The 21,960-nt window shown below is 26.5% G+C and overlaps 1 protein-coding gene across 1 annotated transcript; it reads right to left on the bottom strand.

Moving 5' to 3' along the window:
• Positions 1-19,796: 19,796 nt before the first annotated feature.
• On the bottom strand, positions 19,797-20,673 carry LOC145841738 (uncharacterized). Its single transcript, XM_082949092.1, has 2 exons — positions 20,536-20,673; positions 19,797-20,209 (listed from the first exon to the last, which is right to left on the bottom strand). Exons 1-2 carry the CDS (start codon positions 20,612-20,614, stop codon positions 19,806-19,808), a joined length of 483 nt encoding a protein of 160 aa, XP_082805218.1. The 5' UTR covers positions 20,615-20,673; the 3' UTR covers positions 19,797-19,805.
• Between the last annotated feature and the right edge of the window lie 1,287 nt (positions 20,674-21,960).

Raw genomic sequence — 21,960 nt, 5'->3', positions numbered from 1 at the left:
ACTAATTTTAATAAAGAAGCAATATAACATTAATAACTTTATGACTTTAAATACGTAAAGTAAAGAAATTATGAAGATTATTAACTAAAAAATATTAAAGTAAAAACAACCCTAATTAAAGTTTAAGCATAAGTCCACAAGCAAAAACTTTTTTTTTAGTAAAACACAAAGTAAACTTTGGTTTTTTATAATTAAATTGATATAATATCTACTAATTTGAAATAAACAGCTTGAAATCTTAATTGATAAAAAGAAAAGATTTGAAACGTATACAAAACACTATAAAAAGTATTTTCAACAATACATTTAAACATGGATTATTGAAACTATTTAATTTACTGTGTTTATTGTAAGGTTGTTTATTTAAAATTCATAAATAACTTTTTAATAATTATTTGCTTGTTTTTGTAAAGTTTTAGTGAAAATTACTTTAAGTATCCAGAAACTTTTGACAAAATTAAAGCACAAAGTTTTTATACTTAGAATATAAGAAGTAGACATGATAGTACTTAACAACAAATTCAAATACAAAAAATAGTGAAATTTTATATTTGTTTCAAACTTTGTTGTTGAAATCATTAATAAGTTACATTTTTCTTATAACTTAAAAAGTTTTTTCAACTAAATATGCTTGATGAAATAGACAAGTTTTTTACATTTTTATTTTCAATGTTTGTTTGAATTTCATTCAAAGATTAATTACTGTTTTATTTCCAACCAAAATAAGCGGAGAATTACTTTATTCATAGTGCAAGACTTATCTTTTATACATTAAAAACCTACAAATTTTCAATAAAATATACATTATTTCGGTTAAAACAAGTCAACTATTTTTTTTCGTTACACAAACGTGAAACTGTAATTTTAAGCTACTGCTGCAGTTGAAAGGTGGCTTTTGATTGGGTAACATTATACTTGTTTTTGTTTTAAATTAAATTTTTTTTATTGATATATTTTTATGTATTTGGGTAACTTGGGTAAAGGGTAAGGGCATTTTACTATAGATGTTCTTAATATTCTGCTGTAATATCACTTTACCTCTGTTGCATAAAGTTGTGAATATAAACGATACCAAAACCTTACAACTGCAGCCGACCCTAAATTTAGTTGTGAATTGCTAAGTAACTACTAAAATAAATTTTCATTAAAAAAACAAATTTTAAAAATTACTTGAGAAGGCTTTTAAATCAAAGGTTTTCGATAAAATATTTTTTTAAAGCTTCATAAGTTTATATAGATTATAAACAGAAAAACAAAATTTTAACTTTATAACAAGCGTAAAGTTAGCAAGTCTTCTGAAGTTAACGCGTAATAATAAAAAAATGATATTCGCAGTAAAGAATCAAGTTTCATAGGAACTTTTGTCAATCACCAGATTCAAACACTTCTATAACTGGTTTAATAAAAATATACCTTTTCCTTCTTTGCAGACTATGATAGCAGTGTTTTATTTTTTTGTTGACTCATGACTATTTATGTTATAATGAAAACAAAACATTGTTAAAAACTAGTAGAAACTACTAATTGATAATTATTTTATTCACAGCTCTATTGAAAGTACTACAAAAACTTTTTTATTATTTTAAAGTGTATGTTTTTAGCTAAAAAGTACATCGCAGACTGTAAATTTCTTCTTTGTTTAATTAACAAAATAAGACAATATTTCTTACGTGCTTAAGTATAAAAAAAATCTTTAATAATAATTCAAAATAAACTTTGATAATTAAATTAAATATAAAAAAACTGAATTCAAAATTTCCCTTGGAAGACATTTGAATCAAAAGTTTTTTTAATCAAAAGTTAAATTCATCGGCTGCAGTTTTAAGGTCGCTTCTGATTGGCTAAAACCTTACTTGTTTTAACTTTAAGTTTTAGAGTAATAAACTTTTAAGTGATAAAACTCTTTCGGTTTTTGAAACTACTTAACTCATATGGTTTATAAACAGAAAAAAGCTTAACCGTATCCTATAACAAGCGTGAAGTTTGCAAATCTTCTGATATCACGTAATAATGAAAGAAATTAAATTTGCAGTAGAGAATCAAGTTTCATAGAAACTTTTTGTCAATCATCAGATTCAAACACTTCTAAAAATTTAAAGAAAATATATTTTCGTTTTATGCTATTCATATTTCTTGAATAAGGCTAACTCCACAGATTCGTCGACTAACATATACAAAAGAAGATCTAAAAAATTATTTTATTAAACTTCGTAAAACATCACGGTCACATAATCAATAATTGCGGGACATACTCAGTTCTCGATGTAGCATTTGTCATGGTTTTTATTCAAGCTCTTGACAATAGCAGTTTTATATTGCAAATAAGTAGAAGAAATAAGTATAAAGTATAGTGCGAAAGACTGCATGGTTTTATTAGAACTTGAACTAGTCGAGTTTAGTGGTTTGGCTTAGTGAATGTGTTTTTAGCTTGTATAAGATGTTTTAAAACTTTTTTTGAAAATATTTTCATGGAAAGAAAATTCATTCTGACGCATGTTCGATTAGAGTTTTTTCATAACAAAATAACATGTTTTTGTTTGTTTTATGTAGCCGTTTTTAATAAACTACAAACTGAGTTTAAATAAACTCAACTGAGCAGAGTTAACGTGTATTTGAAGCTACTTTATACATTTAAATATTTTATGAAGTGCTTTCGTAATAAAATAACATGATTTATGGCAGAAATTTTATCTAGCCCTCTTTAATTAAACTATAAACTGAGTTTGAAATAAACTCAACTTAGAAGAGTTACCATGTATTTGAAGCTGCTTTATAAATCTGTTTATTTTGCGAAAATAATTTTAAACAGTTACCTTACGTTTAGGTGTCTCTTTTTAGCTTTGTACAAAAGTTTTATTTATATGCTAGTTTTTTTATGAATTTTACATAAACAGAACAAGACTCTAATCTAATATTGATTTTCGAGTTTGAAGTTTGAAGAACAAAACAAAAAAAAAAATTAAAGATATTTTTATTGAAACTCATTTCATACGTTTTTAAGATGTCAAAGTTGATGATATCATCTTATATACTTCAAGATAATTGTACATGTACGCACATAAAGAAAGAAGTAGTAAAAAACCAACAACTGTTTTAATAAGTAATTTTAATCTATTGTTATAAAATAAACAAACAACAACAACTATTGTCTCAGCTAAAAAACTTTAAAAAGAAAATATCAGCAAATAATTTTTGTGTTAAATATTAGCTATACGCACATATGTTTATTAATATATCGGTAAACTACAGTTACTCTAAAAATGTTGATCTCTAACTTTTTCGACTAAGCAACTTAGATTGACTGAAAATATTTTTATAAAATATTGAACATAAAAAGGAAACTGATTAGAACGAAGTAGTAGCAAGCTTTATTAGGTTAAAGAATTATAAGAATTGCTTTATATGATAAACTGAATAACTGGTAAAAGTAATTGTTTAATATTTTAATCTACTTTAAGTTTTTAAATATTTTTATGAGTATTAACGGGTATTTATGTTTAGTGAAGCATAAGTTTTTAAATTTTCATTAATTAGAAAATGTAAAGGACTTTAATTAACTTAGTAAATCAACAACTAAAATGTTATACTCATTACTTCAATAAGTTCTAATCTAAAGAAAGTGTTAAATTAGTATATTTCTTGTTGTATGAAAAACGTATAAGATATTAACATTCATTTATATAAAGCAGCTGTATTTAAAGTTGGTATAAAATTGTTAAACTGTTTTATTTTACTTAATTTATAAAGATTACTTAAGGTTAAAAACTAGCAAATATGAAAAACTTTATTACTTTGTTTTAATACTTTTGTAAAAGTTAAATTGATTGAAAAACTTCAAAAAACAACCAAGGCTTTCTTAAGTACTGAATCCTGAATTCAGTTCGTTGTTATATAATTATCCTGAAAATTAAGAAGCATATGACTATTTTTTTGGTGTATCTTGTTATATAACTAACTAAAATAAACTATTTAAGTTGTATAGAACTTTTTTATTTTCATTTAAAGAGTGCTAAAATATGCTCTTCAATTTTGATGTTCAAAACAGTAAGGTCAAATTAAAATGTTCTCTTGGTAATACTTCTTCCACTTTTGATGGTTTAGTATTTTGTTAAGTAATTTGAATAAAGTTATCTGTTTTTGTACCTCTGCTAACGTCACATATTTTATTAAAAAACAAACAAACATTATTGACTATTAAGTAGACCGTGAACTTAGTTTATCCTCGAAAAGTATTTCCAAAAGTTTTACAGTCTTTGTTTAAATATTTTTTCATCTTCAAAAAAAAGTAAATACTTTAAAACATAAAAAACTTTATGCATTTCTTTCAACACTTAGTTGGTTTAGTAAAAAATCAAATCTGTTCTAAACCTACTTGCTAAACCATAACCAAAAAAAAAAAACAGGTCATATGTAAATAAATGCTCATATAAAATTAGTTTAATATTTTTGATTTAAATATACTCAAAATTTTAAATCAAAAACTTGTATTTTATTTTAATATTATTTTATGTCAATTAAACAAGTTTATTATTATTAAATCTTAAAAAAAAAGCTTGACTTTATTAAACAAAAATTAATAACATTGACATAATCAAAGTTTAACAAAATTATACTTTTCATACAAAATTATACTAACAATAAAATAGACACTTTATACATTGCTATAGAAACATGGAAATTGTAATTTCAAAAACACTAGTATAACATGTTCGTAAAAAATAGTTTAAAAAATAATTAGTTGTTGAAACAGTTATCGATTTAAGTATATAAAAAAGGAAGCAGTCTAAAAGTTTTACAGTTTATTGAATTTTACAGCAATTTTAGTTCACACACAGCTAATAATAGTGTAATAAGCTTTTCTCATAAGCGCATAGTAATAAATTATTATCACGTTAATGAAACAGAAATATCAAGTGTGTTAGTTTTTGATTTTAGAAAGCAATTAAGTGTTTGTTTTATTAAAACTAGTATAAAGTTATTAGTTTCATGTTTTTAAGTCGTTTTACATTTAGTTATTTAAAACTTTAATGAACTGTATAAACTTTAATGTCAATGTAAGTAAATTGAAAGTTTTTGGTTTGTTAATTTTTTTTCAACAGATGTTTTTGTTTGATAAAACTTTTAGAGTAGCCTTTACTTTGTAACACAAGCTTAGCAATAATCTTTTGCAACTTATGTTTACTAATTAGAAATAATAAAACAATGAATAAAAGATTTGCTTTACTGTTTTTGATTGTTATTTAAATGTAAACGTTTTGTCAAGGATTAAACAGTTGGAGTTCTGTTTAAAACATGTTATTTAATTACTCCTAACAGAATTTAACAACACAAACAACACTAAAGAACAGTGGTAAAAAGTCTTTTAGTAGCTTTGTTTATTCTAACGAACTTAAAAAAATCGCTGCTTAAACTTAGAGAGTCAACTTTTGCTTTAAAATTTCACTAGCAGCATTTCATTCGTATCGCTGCATCCCAAACCCATTATTGTCTCAACGCATAAAGTTTAGGGCTGCAAATCAATACTCTTTTAAAAATCATCAGTCAGAAACGCGTTCGCGCGCTAAAATGTTTCAACCAAGCTGTTGGGCGCTCATACAGATTTTCAGCAAAAGCAATTTAAATCTTTTGCGAGAGAGAAGAGCTGTTTTAATTATTCATACCGAGAAACATCTTATACCAAACAAAATGCATTTGGCCTCAGTTGATATTACGTTTTGCTTTTTTCTTCTATATCGCGTTTTGTAGTTCTTCTAGCATACTTTGCTAGGTTTACCATCAAAGTAAGCAAAAGAAAATCAAAGGTGCACTGAAAGAAGTTTGAAAACTTCTTTTGTTTTTATATTTCCAGTAAGAATGTCTATGAAGATAAACTAAAAGTTTTAGTCTATAGTACTCGAAACAGATATTTTATTTTTAGTTTAAAGATTTTTTTTGTAAAAAGTGCATGTTAAAACTTTTTAAAATATTAGATTTTTTCTGCAGTGTCAGGTTTCTTAATAAATATGTTTCAACATTTTCGTGTTCGCTAAAAGTATCTTAGAGATTATAATACTTGTATATTTGTTTATTGTAAGCAATTAGAGCCCTATGTAAAAAAGTTATTTAACAATTAACTTTTAAATATTTGTTTTAATAAAAGCTTATTTTCTAAATTCTGTCAATTTTAAATACTTTAACAAAAGCCTCGAACATATTAAGTAGGTAAGATTAGTCGTTGTATCTTTTTGTACTCATAAGCTAGAAAAGATTATAAAAAGCTAACAACAGTTAGGTTGTTGTACAAAAAATAAACATTGTAGTTAAATCTGAAGTTGTTTGAAAAACAGTTTATTATTTAGAAAAAAAATACTGTTTTCTAAAAGTTTCATATATATTAGCATAATTTCTGTAATGAATAAGTAGACCAGAAAAAAAAAAGCTTTAAAATAGAGAAAACTTTAATCTTTTTATTAAAGTTAAAAATAAAATGTACGTATTTTCATACTTTTCTCATTAAGGTAATGTATTAAGGATAATTAAAATATAGTTAAGAAAATAGTTTTAGATTCAAAAATAGAAAAGTATCTTTCTTTTTCATCTTTAAGTTTAATTTTTTGAGATAATTTTAAAATTTTATTTCATTTTGTCAGGTATTTATCTTGAAACCTAATCTATTTTATATCGAATAATCTAATCTGAGCATATGATTCATGTAATCAACTTACATAAAAAAGCAATTACATAAAAAGTAAGATATTAGTTTAAAGAAAAACTGGAGAAAAAGTTATTAATAACTATGATGATTTATAGCAGGTCTAGTGATTACGTAGAGTAAATTGTTTTTGCATGTTTATTAAAGTTATTTTTGAAAGTGTTGTTTTTGATCAATCGACAAAGAAAGTGCACAAGCTGAATAGAATTTTAAATAAGAATTAATAAGAAAATAAAAACATGGATCAATTCAAGTACAAAAAACCTCTGGTGCAAATTACAAATCAGATAGATATAATTTACCCAGCTTCGTTCAAAAGTAAGTGAAAATTAAACTTTTTAAAGAACAATTACTGTTTAACAAATTATTAAAAAAAAAAATCAATTTCAACAAAGGCAGATAGATTTTGATAAATTTTTTAAGTAGAAGACAAAAATCATAAAATAATTTTATTTAAATACTAAAAACAAACTTCCACAAAAAACCAATGTTTTGAAATTAGCATTTTTTTTAATCTGATATTTTTATCTTAAAATAAAAATTTCAATTTATATACTGTTTATCTAAAAAAGTTTAAATAATGAAAAAAGCGGAAGTCAAAACTTAAGTTTTACTTTTAGTTTTTAAGTTTTGCAAATAAACTTTTCTTAAACTCACAAAGTGCTCTTACTTAACGTGCAAAATTTATAAAATTGTATAAACTATTGAGTGTAGTTAAACATCAGATTAAAATAATACATAACAGAGTTTTCTACAAATTATTAGCACTAATGTGAGAATACTAGTACACTTCTGTTTAGTCTACAGTGAAAAAATAGATTTTTCTACTACTGTTTTATTTGTATTTAAATTAAAAACAAACTGTATGTTTTAGCAATTTAATGCAAATAAAAAAACAAAATGTTGTTCTTGGTATGTTATTATTTATGCTTAGAGTTTAAAAAACTATTTACATAAAAAAAAGTTTCTATCTTTAAATATTTTCTTGAGTTTTTTCAATAAATTTTTAGTAGATAAAATTAAAAGCTGGCTTAAACAGTTTTATAAAAGATAAAAGTATAAGTTCTAGTACTTTATATTTTTAAAGTTTCAACTTAAACGTGAATATATAAATGTTTATAAAGTAAAATTACTTTTAGCTTAAAACAATTTTGTTTACACAAGGTATTAATTTAGAACAAAAATAGCTTTTAACATTTAACTTTTTAAAAACCAAGCAAAAGGTTAGAAAAGATTTATTATTTTATGATGGCATTTTACTATCACTGAACTTTATTAAATATTTCAAAAATAAACTGGTTTGCAAATACATTTTGGGTACTTTTAGTTTGATTTATATTTGCTTCAAACTAACTGAAGATTGATTCTAATGAAAAACGTTAAAAATTATTCAAGCTAATGATGTAATTTAAAGACCAAGAGTGTACATTTAATTGTCATTTAATTAAAACAGCTATTTAACTGATAGAATACGTCAAAATGTAAAACATCGATGCAGGTTGTTAATTCTAAATATTAATAAATAAATAATAATATTAATATTTTAAAGTAACAGGATACTTTCAAACATGGACTTTTACATAGCTTAACTTTTTATAAATATGTTTATTAAACTTTATAAAGCAGTTTCAAATAAACTTAAATGACGCACATATTTTAAAATTAATTAAAAAATAAATATGCATACAGCACAGCTTAAATTATTTGATATTTCGCTGCGAAAAAATCGATGCCAGCGCTGACTGTATTGATTTTTCGACTCATGTTCAACATTCAAACTTTTCAGCATCGTCGCAGGCGGGCAGGGTCGGACTGTTCAAAGTGAACGACAACTTACGTGAGTATTTTTTATTTTTGCATCTTGATTTATGCCATTGTGATTTCACAGTCTCGTGTTATTGATGTTGCTCGTGATTTTCAACATCAAGCAAAATTCAAAAGCGATTGCGCAAGAAAAAATAAAAAGCGCTGTTTAATATTTAATTTCAGCAAGATTTATCCTTTTCTTCTGTGAAGCGTTTCGTGTTATAAAAAATAAAATCAAAGCAGCTGAAATATTTTATGTTTTTATTGAACTGGTGTTGAATTGCTTTATTGCACCTTGAAATCAATTATACCTATAAAACAAACGACATTTTGCTTTTCAACCACAAACCTCGTATTTTTGAATTTTATTTCGAGAAATTTATATTTTTCATAAATTTTATACATATATTTATTCTTTCAAAAATTTATTTTACAAACTAAGTTTCGGTCAAAGACCTCTTCAGTGCTTAAATAAATCTTATTCAAATAGAATCTTAATCTTAAATTTTATACTTTAAAAAATTTAATATTTTACTAAACTAATATGTTTTAGTAGTACTTAACAAAATTTAAATAAGTTAAAGAGTTTTTATTTATAAGCAACAGGTTACCAGTTTTTAAATTGTTCTTTATAAACTAACATTTTTTGCACCTTTTTTTTGTAAATTACGACGAAAAAGTTACATAGATTTTGACAAGTATGATTTAAATGTACTTTCAAAGCAATACTTGTAGTAAAAACAAATGGAGAAACTAGTTTTTTTTGATAATAACAGTATTAGCTTATTATAATCTTTGAAAGTATTTTGAAGTTTTAAGGTGTTAAAAGTAGACTTTTTTATTTAATGTTGTTTAAAAACGAATATTACCTCTCAAGTATTTTTTATTGCTAATACGACTTTATCACAGCTTCTGACACATTTTAAGTCGTTATATTTTTATATTTTGTTTTGCCGCTATAGTTTTATAGCTTCAAGCTTTTGTATAATTATTATTTCATCTTTAAAATTTTACTGCAAGTTTTGTTTATAAATGTTAGTGATGTTGAATGATAATTAACATAAATTAGATAACAAAATTTTATTGTGTATATTTTTATGATAACATATAAAAATCACGTCGCAATATTTTAAAACATAAAGCGCTCAAAAATATAAAAACTTACAAATGATATTTTCAGCAGCCTTTTTCATATTTTATACCTTGAATTTTAATTTCCTTTTAAAAATCGCAACCTATCTAAAAACCTCTTAATTTTTAGCTTAAAAACCGAAATCTACGATTTAAACTTTTTACTATAAAAAAAAACATTTTCATGTTAAAATTCTATAAATAGTATGCGAGCTAAAAACAAAAAAAAAGCAACACTCATAAACAAAAGTTTTTTCAATGATAAACATTACATTAAGCTTTTTATCATGTGTAATTTTTTTTTTTTAATATTCTGTAAAAATATACGCAAACTAAAAATACTAAAACAATTTGTGAAAAGTAATAAAAGTTTTTTTTCTAATACAAAGAGGTTTAACTCAAAAATAACAATTTACGATTTGAACTTTTTACTATAAGAAAAATAACTTTGATACTAAAATTTTATAAATGGTATGCGAGCTAAAAGAAAAAAAACTTTTTTTTTCACAAAGAGGTATTCCCCGGGGGCACGTGCATGGTGGGGAGGTGCACGCAGCCCCAATGCTGCGGGGCCCCGCAGGACGCCTCCTCCTACCTCGACCCGAAAATGCTGGAGGCCAGGATGGGCGAGCCCCGTTTCCACAACGACGAGCACGCGGTGACGTCATCGGCCAACCCCGACGACCAGTACTTTCTGGAGGCGTTGAGGAAGAAGTCCCTGGCGACGTTCTGCAGGAACCAGGACTTCAAGGTGGCCGCCATGAGCACCTTCCACGTCCCGAAGAACCTTTCGAGTGAGTTTTTTTTTTAAAGGTTTTTTTTTGAATAAAAGATTTGAAGTAATTGTTTTGCTATTTCTCTCTGTTCTTATTGTGGTTTAGGTTTGTTGAAAATCTCTAAACTGTTATTGTGTTTGGTTTTATAAGTGTTTTTTAAATAAAACTTTTGAACTTTTCAAGTGAGTGTTTTATTGTTTTTAAAAGTTTTATCTTAAATAAAAATTTGAAAATTGTTTTGCTATTTTATAAGCTGTTCTTGTTGTGGTTTTTTCAGAGCCTCTAAAACTGTTATTGTGTTTAGGTAACCAAAAATAAAATGTTTGTTTGGTGAGTACCTTTGTGAGTTTTTTTTACTGTTTTATGAGTGTTTTTACAAAGAAATAGAGAGATTTGAAATTGAAGTATACTCTCTCTTGAGAAGTCTTTATAAACTTGTTTGAAAAAAAGTATTGACTTTTTGCAAATAAACACTTTTCTGATAGAAAAGCATTTTTAAACAATACCAATTGACAAAAAAAAACAATTTGTGTTTTGTGTTTTATCGAGTTTATTTATTTTACCAGTCGCCACAGCGGTTACTGTTTTATAAATAAAAGTTTTACCATTTGAAGTGTTCATACTAAAAAAACAAAAGTTAAACATTTTTTTGTTTATTTGAAGTTTTTCAACAGAAAGTTCTAATAAAAACCTTCTAGGTTCCAAAGAACTTTTTAAGTGAAAATATATTTTTTTTAAACAAAAAAAAATGTTTGTGAATAAACACTTTTTTGATAGATAAACAATTAAAACGTTCTTATTTAAAAGCAAGCCGAGTTGCTTAATTGTATCTATTGAGTCTTATTGTTTTCTCTGCTGACACAGTAGCCTCTGATCTATCCGCCAAGTTCGCCAAAGTTGATGGCAACATGCCACGCACATGTCGCCAGAAGAAAACAAAAGACTTGATATGAAAATACAACGGAAGTAGAATTTTTCAGAAACATGTGTGCAATATTCACACTTAGGCAACACCAAATGCCTTATGAATCTTTAAAATAATCGATATCAATTTAAATATGTCGTCAGGTGTGTTGTTGCCAACAAAACATCGATTTAGCCTTATTTCAGGTCTTCGAACAATACTTGAGTTTTTAGGCTGTTTCTCGTAATTTCGAGCCTAAAATTCTAAACCACCTTTTAATGACATTGCTGAAATAATTTAGCTTTAAATTTAGATGTAAGCATCAAATAATTTATACAAGACAACATATGGCCGATTATTAATCATGCTATTTAAAGATCTCAAATTAAAATGAATTCTAACAGGCGTACATAAGTATTGAATGTAAGTTTACTTATTTTTAATATTGTTTACTTCCTTAAAAAAAGAAGTTGTGTTATAACTTTAAAAGTGCAACACAAAAGTTATAATTTTAAAAACTTTAATTTAACAACTCACAAAAAGAAAAGACACTTTGATATGAAATTTATAAAATCGTTTAAAATTTGTCATAAAATTTATGAAACATAACAGTAAATTATAAAGTTTAAAAGTTATATTTAATAACTATAAGAAGGTGATAAATTTTAGTATACAATTCAAACACTTGAGTATAGTTGATTAAACATGCAAAAACAAAATATTAAAATAAACAAACTCCACAGAAACATTGCACAAAATTAGACATTTATACAGTTTATACTGTTTAATTAAATTTATTATCTTAAACATAATTTATATGAGTTTTCAGTATTCTAAAATAATTACAAAAACTTTTTCTCCAACAATTGGACGGTTCCAAATAAAGTTAAATTCTAAAAAATTAAAAACGAAATTTGGTTTGTAAAACACGTTTGATACAGTAATAAAAGAATATATTTTAAAATAACAACGTATATATCAATAATAAAAGCAAACTGTTAATCCTGTTTTATTTTGTTTTAAAACCGCATAAGGAGTCAACAAATCAAAAAAAATTTTGCACAAAATCTATTAGATATTTTTAATTTTTAGATACTGTTTATTTAAGTTTACACAGGAACTGCTTAATTGTAGCAACGCATTATGATCAACATTCATTTATCTTTAACTTGATTGTTCACAAATGCAAAAACTAACTAAATCTCCAACACTCCAACGCTGTGCAATAAAAACTTCTTTTGAAACACTCAGGACCAGGCTTGGTAAACATGCAGTGTCATGCTTACTCAAGCGTGAAATCACTAACAAAAAACGCTTCATCAATTGGCGCGAAAACTTTTAGACTTTTCTGTTCAGGACGCTTCCAGTCGTTCCACGGGTTCAAGCGCAAGAAATCGCAGGAGGAGCTCAAGTACCAGCCGCTGGTCGACGACAACAGGAGCAAGGCGGACACCGGCAGCAGCAACAGGAGCAGCTCGCTGAAGGAGAAGGAGGGCGGGAGGGGGAAGAAGATGAACAGAATGCACGACTTCGACCTGCTGGAGAGGTACGGGGAGCGGTCGCAGCTGATGCAGCCCACGCTGCACGAGAAGATGCGCCCCAACTTCAAGTTCTTCCTCTCCCACGGACAGGTGCGTTGTGTGCTCAAGCGTGACAACTTTTTACAGATCTTTTAAACTTAAAAATTTTTGCAGCACTTTAAACTTTTGTAATGTTTTTATCTTTAAGCACTACAATAATGTTATGGCTTCAAAAAGATACTGCTTGTAGGTTGTTAAAAAAAAATAATTTTTACAAAGCAAAGTGAGACATGTTTTGTTCGAGTCGCGTAAAAATTATCGAGTTGAAAATTTTGCGCTCAGCAAAATCAGGTTGTTTTGAGAACACGTGTTTTGTAAACACCTCAAAATTTTCAGTACGTCTCGAAACACTCAAATTTTATCCAACTTTTTATTTAAGGAAGCCGAATAGATTTAACATTATTAAAAAAAAGTAACTCCAATAACTACAATGAAAAGTAAAGCTTAAAACTAACTTTTCAAAAAGTTTTTCCAGCTGAAAATGTTTCACTGCACAGTAGAGATTTAATATAGTAAAAAATCTTATCTACTTTTCAGTACGTGGCAGTGTTCAACCTGACGAAGGAAATCAAAGCCGGCTGCGCCAACCACACCTTCCCGCCCAAGTTCTGGGTGGTCAGGAACGAGCTGAAGCAGAAGGTGGTGCTGGTCGCCCTCACACCCCTGTACCGAGTGAAGGACAAGTTGCTGGTGCCGTGCTGGGCGTCGACGAACTTCAGGCAGGCGGAAATACTGCAGCACAAGAACAAGGTGGTTTCCGTGTTCCAGTCTTCCGTCGTCAACATCGATCGCAGAGAGTGGAAGGTTTGAATTTTGTCATTTTTTTCTTAATTTCTGTCGTTTCTTTTGTTGGTTTTAATTTAGTTTATTTATTTTGATCCTTTTTTTTTGTGTCTATATGTAAAAGTGTTTTGTTTGTTGTTTATATATATTAAATCCATTCATGATATTATAGAAGGTTTCGTTTTACTTTTGTCATTTTAATTGTTCATATGGTACTTTTTACTCGGAACAATAACTTCAATTCAATTTAATTTTTTTTAACGTGTAAAGTTTCGGCATGACATTTCTCATTTCAAATCCACTTACTTTTATCCATTATTACTCACTTTTTACCTAGTTTTATCTGTTATTTTTGTAATAAAACTTGTTCACTTAATTTATTTTATTCTTCATTCGTCACAGGTCATTTATTTTATTCTTCATTCTTCACAGGTCACTCAGAACGTGCTGTTGTTCCTGCCAAACACGCACAAGCTGCGCAAGTCCTGCTACGCTTCGGTGGCGGACAGCACCCTCCACACGAGGGCGTACATCGACAACCACGAGCTGCGGTTGGTCAAGTGCTACCCCTTCAGCCCCGCCCAGGAAACCTCCGACACCCTCACCTGCTTCATTTGAACATTTCGAATGTTGAACTCTCACCTGCTTCATTTGAGCATTTCGAATGTTGAACTCTAACTTGCTTCATTTGAACATTTCGAATGTTTCGAATGTTGAACTCTAACTTGCTTCATTTGAACATTTCGAATGTTGAACTCTCACCTGCTTCATTTGAACATTTCGAACGTTTCGAATGTTGAACTCTCACCTGCTTCATTTGAACATTTGATTGTTTCGAATGTTGAACCCTCACTTGCTTCATTTGAACATTTCGAACGTTTTGAATATTGAACTCTCACCTGCTTCGTTTGAACATTTCGAATGTTGAACTTTAACTTGCTTCATTTGAGCGGTTTTTGAACGTTGAATTTTAGTTTGGTTGATTTGAACATTTTGAATGTTGAATTTTCATAATTACCTTCAGTCATGTAGAGATTACGACTCCCTGACCTGCTTCATTTGAACAACTTCGAGTTTGGAAAATTTTGAACCGTTATGTATTATGCACATATATTAGTATGCGTTACACACATCCGACACCTCAACCTGCTTCCTTTGGACATTTTCGAATGTTGAACTTTTAGCTAAACACTATTACTTACAGTGTGCGTTATATACGCACGACCAAGTGAATATTTTGTCACCAGCGGATTTTTCACTTGAAGTTTTTGAACGTTGCACTTCAAATCTTTTCAAAAAAACCTCAACCTGCTTCCTTTAAGCGTTTTGAAGGTTTCGAATGTTGAACTTTCAGCTTGCTTGATTTGAAATTTCGAAAGTTGAATTTTTAGTAAACTCACAAACATTGCGCATAGTACGTGTAGTAGTATAGTGCAGTCATGTGGATATTTCGAAGCCAGCAGTTGTTTCATTCGTATGTGAACTTTTTGAGTTTTGAACTTTATAAATTGCAGTCATGCGAATTTTTTGAAGCCAATTTTTAAGTTTTTCAACTGTCTTGCTCGCTTTAGTAGGTTTTATAAATCTTTTTTGATTAGTGCTGAAAACAAATTCTTTAACTTAGTTTTTGTTTTCTGTCGTATAGTTTAATGTATATCACTTTTTAAAAAGTAAAATAAGTTTTAGTTACTTTAACATTTTGTTGTTTTTTAAGCTTTTAAAACTCTTAAACTTTACTTATACACATCCAATTATTTCCCAAGAACAATCTTAATTTATGAGCCTTTTTTAGATTCAAATATCACTGGTTAAAAATTATTAAACTGTTTTTTTGTACTAAATGTAATTTAGTAACCATTAAAAACCAAGTTAAAACTCTAGATCAGTTTTTAATTCTTTTATGTTTGATTAAAAGTAAGTAAAAACTCAAAACAAAATATTACTTTACTTTCAACAAAAAAAACTACTGTTTTAATTTCGTAATTTAAGCGGTTTGGCTTTTTGTTGAGATTACATATTAAAAACAAACTAAAACGATTAACAAACAATCTTTTTTTTATGAACTAGTTTCTTATATTTTATTAACATGAACTAGCCAAAAACACTAAATAACTAAGAATAAAGATGTTTTTTGTATTAGAATGTACTAGTTTGTAATAGATTTTACTACAAGTTTAATCTTCTAAAAATAGTACATTTTTTTGTTAAGTTGTTAACAAAATACTTTTAATTATCAGTTTTTCTCAATATTTTTGCACAGTTTTGTAAATAGAGAGAGTAAAAAGACTTTACTCAAAGTTTTAAAATTGAAGTTGGATAAAAATAAGTTTAGAAATATTTAAAAGCGAAAAATATTCAAACTAAACAATTTTGTTGCTAGTATGTTTTTTTTACGTACGATTTTTTCATCGTAAACTTTGGTTTTAATAAATTTAAGCTAATGTAATTAAAAAGAAGACTATAAGTACAAACACGCCTTTTTTAGATACTTAGGTATTGGAAGCAAAAACTAAACTATATTTCAAAACACTGTACAAAGTTGTTTATCGTAGAAAGATTTAGCAGATGATTTTTTTTGTAAAGCTACAATGTAAAACTTTCAACATGTTTGTTTAGAGTATTTAATAAAAGTATTTTATTTTTTTTTTTTGTAACTCAACAATTAAAAGTTTTAATTTGAGTTAATGTTAATACAAACAAGGTTTTATAAATAAAAAATGACCATAGTTTAGTATGTTGTTCTAATTTTACTTAACTGTTTCGAGGTCAGTTAAAATATTTCAAATTAATTCTCAAACAGAAATAAAAGACTCAAAGCATTATAAATAGAGAAAATGTTACATGGTTAAATTTAAACATTCAGTTATTAATAGTAACATGAGTGATTAAACCCTCAGTCTTATCGATTTAAACAACATTACAATCGATGTAAATGATGTCTTTATGCGGCTATTCTTAGTAATTTTCATTCTTTTTAAAGCAAGACAGAATGTAGAATGAAAACTTTGAAACAAGAAACTTATATTTAAAAGAATTTAAAATCGATAATAAACTAATAAAAATTTATAGCGCTCTACTGTAAAAGCAAGACAAAAAAAATATATTTTATAAAAACCGATCAAGTTTTAAGTTTTTTGTTATATTATTTATTCTCGTCAAAAAATGTATAATTTTTATTGATTTTTTAAGTAACATTTTTAATCTGATTAGTAGGGTTGTACAAAAATATCTTAAATTTTTAAAACAAGCTTTTAGAACCCGTGATGGTTCTTAGATGACTCACATTTGCTATGGCCTGAAATAGCCAAAGTAAAAATCCATGTCTAGACGGATTGAAATTTTATTTGAGTTACAACAACAAAAAGAAAACTTGTCAAATTTACACTCTGCCATGTTCTTTATAAAACTTTAATAAGTACAAAACAAACTGCTAACTATTTTTCTTTTATACAAATAATTATTGAAAAACTAAAAGCATGTGTTTACTTTTATATGGTATCTCAAAAGTTGCTTAAACTACCAATTTATTTAAAGACTGTTATTACTTCACATTATCATCTAGACTCAACTTGTTGTTAGGCTGAAAAAAAAGTTTTGAATTTTATCACACGCCTGTAATATACATTAAATTTCAAACCAGTATGAAACTGAAATTTAATCAGATAAACACTGAGGTTGCAATATTTCGCATTAATAATTTATTTTCTTACTAATATGTCATAACATGCCATCTTACCTTTTCAGAAAAGTGAAACATGTTTCTTTTATTTTTCTTAAAGGTCATTTCTATGTAAGGTAGTAAATGGAAACGAACGAATTTTTATATAACACAGTAAAAAATAAATTTTTGAAAATGTTAAAACAAACTTATGTGAAATAAAAAACAAGCTTAATGTAAATTCGGTAAAAGGTGAAATTGTTTTAAATTCTGGAGGTTAAAATAAAGCTAAATTTGAGTATAATTATTGCAAGCAGTCAATATATGATAATAAATGAGTCATTTATGGTAATTTGATTCCATTGTAAAATTAAGCTTCTTCGAAGAAATCTAATTTTATCTCTACATAATTCTACCAACTGCAATTAAACTTATTGCATAAGTAATTTATAGTTATTACGCGATAGAGTGAAATAAGTTTAGTATACCAGATATTTCTTTTTTATCATGCACAATTTACCAGAAATAATAATATTTACTTTTATTTTACAACGAGTTAGTTATAAAAAATTGATCGAGTTGTATAACTAAAACTGAGCTTATTAAAAGAAATATAGTTCTAGTTCGTAGAATATTATATCGATTTTAGACATTTTATATTAGAAGACACCGAATTCTTCCAATAAGTTAAAATCAAGTTTTAATTTTGAATGTAAAAGTATTACTTGTAAGTACTACTGATTTAGCATTACTAAAGCTATAAAAAAACATATAAAAATGTACGAATTGTATAACATTTATGAACAGCTAAAAAATTGTAATTAAAACTTTAATATTATGTTAATGACCTAACTACACAAAAAGATAAATAGAAAAAGTTAAACAACTAAATACTTATTTTTTTTAATAATTAGAGGTTTCTAGCTTTTTTATTTTGACCAATAGAACTTTATCTAACTAAAAGCTTTATTTATCCTAGCTTATTTACGTTCTATTGGTAAGATAATTCGAATGTTGAAGTAATAGTTGTTTATACCGTTATATGTTTAATTAACTTTAGTCGGAAAAGTATCACTATTTTATAAACATGAACAAAATAATTCGCTTTTTTGAAAACTTATCCAAACAGAACTTTTTTAATAAAATAAGCTAAATACAACAATTGAGTATCATAATTTTTTTTTTAACGCCACTTACTTTAATTTCAACAGCTAAGTAGATTAATCAAAGGAGGTTAATCATGGTAAACAGTAAGTAGTTTAATAAAAAGTAAACTTATCAAGCTTTAAAATGCGATAGATCAACAATCTTATTTCTACAACTGCATTTGATGGTTTTGAATATTAGATTACAAATATTATACACAAAACTTTAAACACAGATTTGCTAACAAGCTTAGTGATGTATTATACTGATTATAAGTTTAAATTTATTCTTTCATTGAATAGTTGCTTTGTTTAAAACAAAGTTTTTAGATAACTCAAGTTAAAAAATCTGAGAATTTTCCTTTGAATAGAATCAAAATTCTATTTTGTTGAAACCAAAGCAAAGAATACTCGTTCAAAACACGTCTGGTATTAAATTAGTATGCAAATAGTTGAGAACATTTGTTTCAACTTATTTACTCAAATTCTAAATACTTTTCTTAGATAAATTTTACATTTAATCTATGTTTTTTTACAAGCTAAAGAATTCATTTAGAAAAAATAAATGAGATTAAATTAAACTAAAAATTAGTTGCCTTAAAATTAATTTTGATTTGTGTAAAATGCTGAACTAAAACCAGCCGCATAAAGATTAAACGTTAAAAAGTAAATACAAAAATTAAAAATGATTTATTGTATTGATAAAATAACTTTTAAGAAATTTAGGTATCAAAAAACCAATATTGCTTCTTAAAAACAGTTTATAAATCAAAAAAATAAAAAACAATAAGTCAACAAATACAAAAACAAATTTATTTTGCTGTACTTTTTGTTATCATAAAAGATTTAACTTTTTTTATGCAAGGTACATAAAAATTTCAAAAAAAAAAAACTGTAGCATACCTTTATAGTTGTATGTAAATTATATCAATATAAATAAGATAAATCAGTTTTGGCTTTTCTCCTTGAAAGTAAGATAAAAAATCTAATAACGGTTCTAAAAGTAAATACGACAGTCTTTATTAATTTTGTAGTTATTTATACAAGGTCGACTTTAAAGTAAGTAAAAAAGATTTCAGATATTTATCAACTATTTATTCTTTTACCAAAAGAATTTTGCATATATTAGTAATTTATATGTTTTAAAATTCAAAGAAATTTCGTTAAAGAAAAAATCTACATGAGTTTAAAACAACATCTTTACATCAAAACTAGTTTTTTCTTAAATTTACAGTCATAACATCTCATTTTTCAAAACAAAAAGTTATTTTTAAATAAAATAAACTCAAAAATTTTTTATAAAGTATTTTTTAATCCCACAGCTCACCAACTCAATACAAGTTCGACAAATCAGTTCTGGCGTTCTTCCTCGTAAAATAAACGACCAGCCCTATGATCGCCCTGAACACAAACAGACTGAAGTTGATGATGATGGCGAACAGGAGAACCAACCCGGCACTCTCATCACCCGTCTGATTCAACGAAGCGATGAATATCGCCACCATGTAGGCAATTGCGAACAGGAAAGCGATTATGGTGGAAAACAGTTTCAAGCAGGTGACCCGGTCGTGCCAGCTGTAGCCGTAGGACACGAGGAATAGGAGGCATGTTACGAAGCTAGCCAGGTTTATGTACAGCGCGGCGTCCACTTTGTGGCCCTGCTCGTTCACGTAGAAGGGTATCGTGGTGAAAATCCCCACCATTGAAACCAGCATGGTGCACGTGTTGATTATACCTGGTTGAAAATAAGTATATAATTTTGTAGATGTTAGTTTAAATTTATTTTGTAAAGCATGTGGTATTCATCAGTTCTTTAATTAATCTATGTTATATAAAAAAGACAAACCATGCATAAAATTTTTGATAATTTAAGAAAATCTAATGGAGACTGTACATAATTTATTAAAAGTTTGCGAAATAGTAAACATCATAATCAAAACTACCAAAAAAACGCATACGTTTATTAAACTTTTGGTAAATAACCTATAAAATTATATAGTAGTTTAAGACTTGCATGTTTTTAATACTTAACAAAGTTATTCATAAAAATTTTAAACTTACTAGGACACATACATGTTGACCTACACTGAAACCCTCGTGGTATTTGTTTAGGAACAGGTTGAATCGGGGCAGGTCTCATACTCGTTATATCAAAAAAACTTAAAAAAAAGTTTTTACAGTTTTAATTTTTAATTTTCTTTTAGACGTTAGAAAATTTAAATCACTAACTTCTAGCTCATTTTACTAAATAAAACAATTTTCAACATATCTTTATTGTTTCTAGACTATATCGTTTTTAAATAAACAGACCTATTTGAAATAAGTAAACAAACATTAATGAACTGTTTTTAATTCGTAAAGAAATTTTCGTATAAAGCACTTAAATTTTTTTCTTTGCAAATAGAATGAGCTTTAAAATTCTTAACAAAACTTAAAGAGGTTTGAAGTGTTTTTTAAAATAAATTAAAATGCGCATAATCTTATTTTAAAATTTATATAGTTAAATGCTTATTACACATTGAACATTTGGTTTTGTTTGTAAATGCAATAAATTCATAAGTTGTATACTATTGTTCAAACTTTTTAACACTACTTAAAAAATAAATTTGCATAGACTATCTGTTTTATGTTAATACTTTTAACACAACTTTTTGAGCACATAAACAATTGACTAAAACAAGTCTTGTTCTAACAACGCTATTGAAAAAATTATTGAGTTTAAAACATTTAATGCAATAATACAAGTTTTTATATACATCTTATAAAAGCATAAATTAAACATATACTGTATTCAAATTGATTTGCTTCCTTATTATATTTTATTTTCATTTTTGCCTTATAGTTTGTTACTTTACTAAAAATTAAAATTATTTTTTTTCAAATACTCAAATTGCTTTGGATTTTTCAGTATAACCTAAACTAAGCAACGTGCTTTCTATTGTGCTAAAAAATGTTAAAAAATTTAGAATAAACACCAATGCTGCAAACTACAAAATTTTATTAGTAAAAATTTTACGTACTAAAAATGAGTAAATTTATCATAATGACACATTAAAACGTGACTAACAAATTACTACTAATTTATGTATTTTTCATGAAAAAACTGCTTTTAATAAAGTGTTTTAAAACAGTTTTCAAAGTCACTGCACGTATCTAAGTTAGTTTGACTAAGTTTAATTTCATTACTTTACTAAAAAGTAAATAATGTTAAGTTTTACTTTTATTTTTAAACAAGAGATATTACTACATTTAAGATAAAAGCTAAAAATTGTTTACAAAAACATTATAAATAAACTAAGGGTTTTATTTCTTTTAATTTCTGCTTTTTTTTTTCAAACTTCCTAATGCGTTATGAAAAAAATTACTACAATGCTTATTCACTTATCCGGACATGTTGGGCAAGATTTTTCTATAAACATTTCCGGATAAGTACAAAAATTTTTTTTTTAATATAATATAAATGCTGTATATTATGCAAAGCATAGT

This window comes from Thalia democratica, chromosome 7, assembly GCF_965202585.1.
Source record: "Thalia democratica chromosome 7, ktThaDemo2.hap1.1, whole genome shotgun sequence".
NCBI classification, from domain to species: domain Eukaryota; kingdom Metazoa; phylum Chordata; class Thaliacea; order Salpida; family Salpidae; genus Thalia; species Thalia democratica.
The sequence above is the reverse complement of the archived record's forward strand: the minus strand, read 5'-3'. Positions and strand labels throughout refer to the sequence as shown.

Bases quoted from the DNA above. Each gene is read 5' to 3' on its own strand.
- LOC145841738 (XM_082949092.1), bottom strand. From the start codon at position 20,614: ATGAGACCTGCCCCGATTCAACCTGTTCCTAAACAAATACCACGAGGG. The intron at 20,210-20,535 runs GTAAGTTTAAAA...ATTTTCAACCAG, and splicing joins GTCAACATGTATGTGTCCTA to GTATAATCAACACGTGCACC.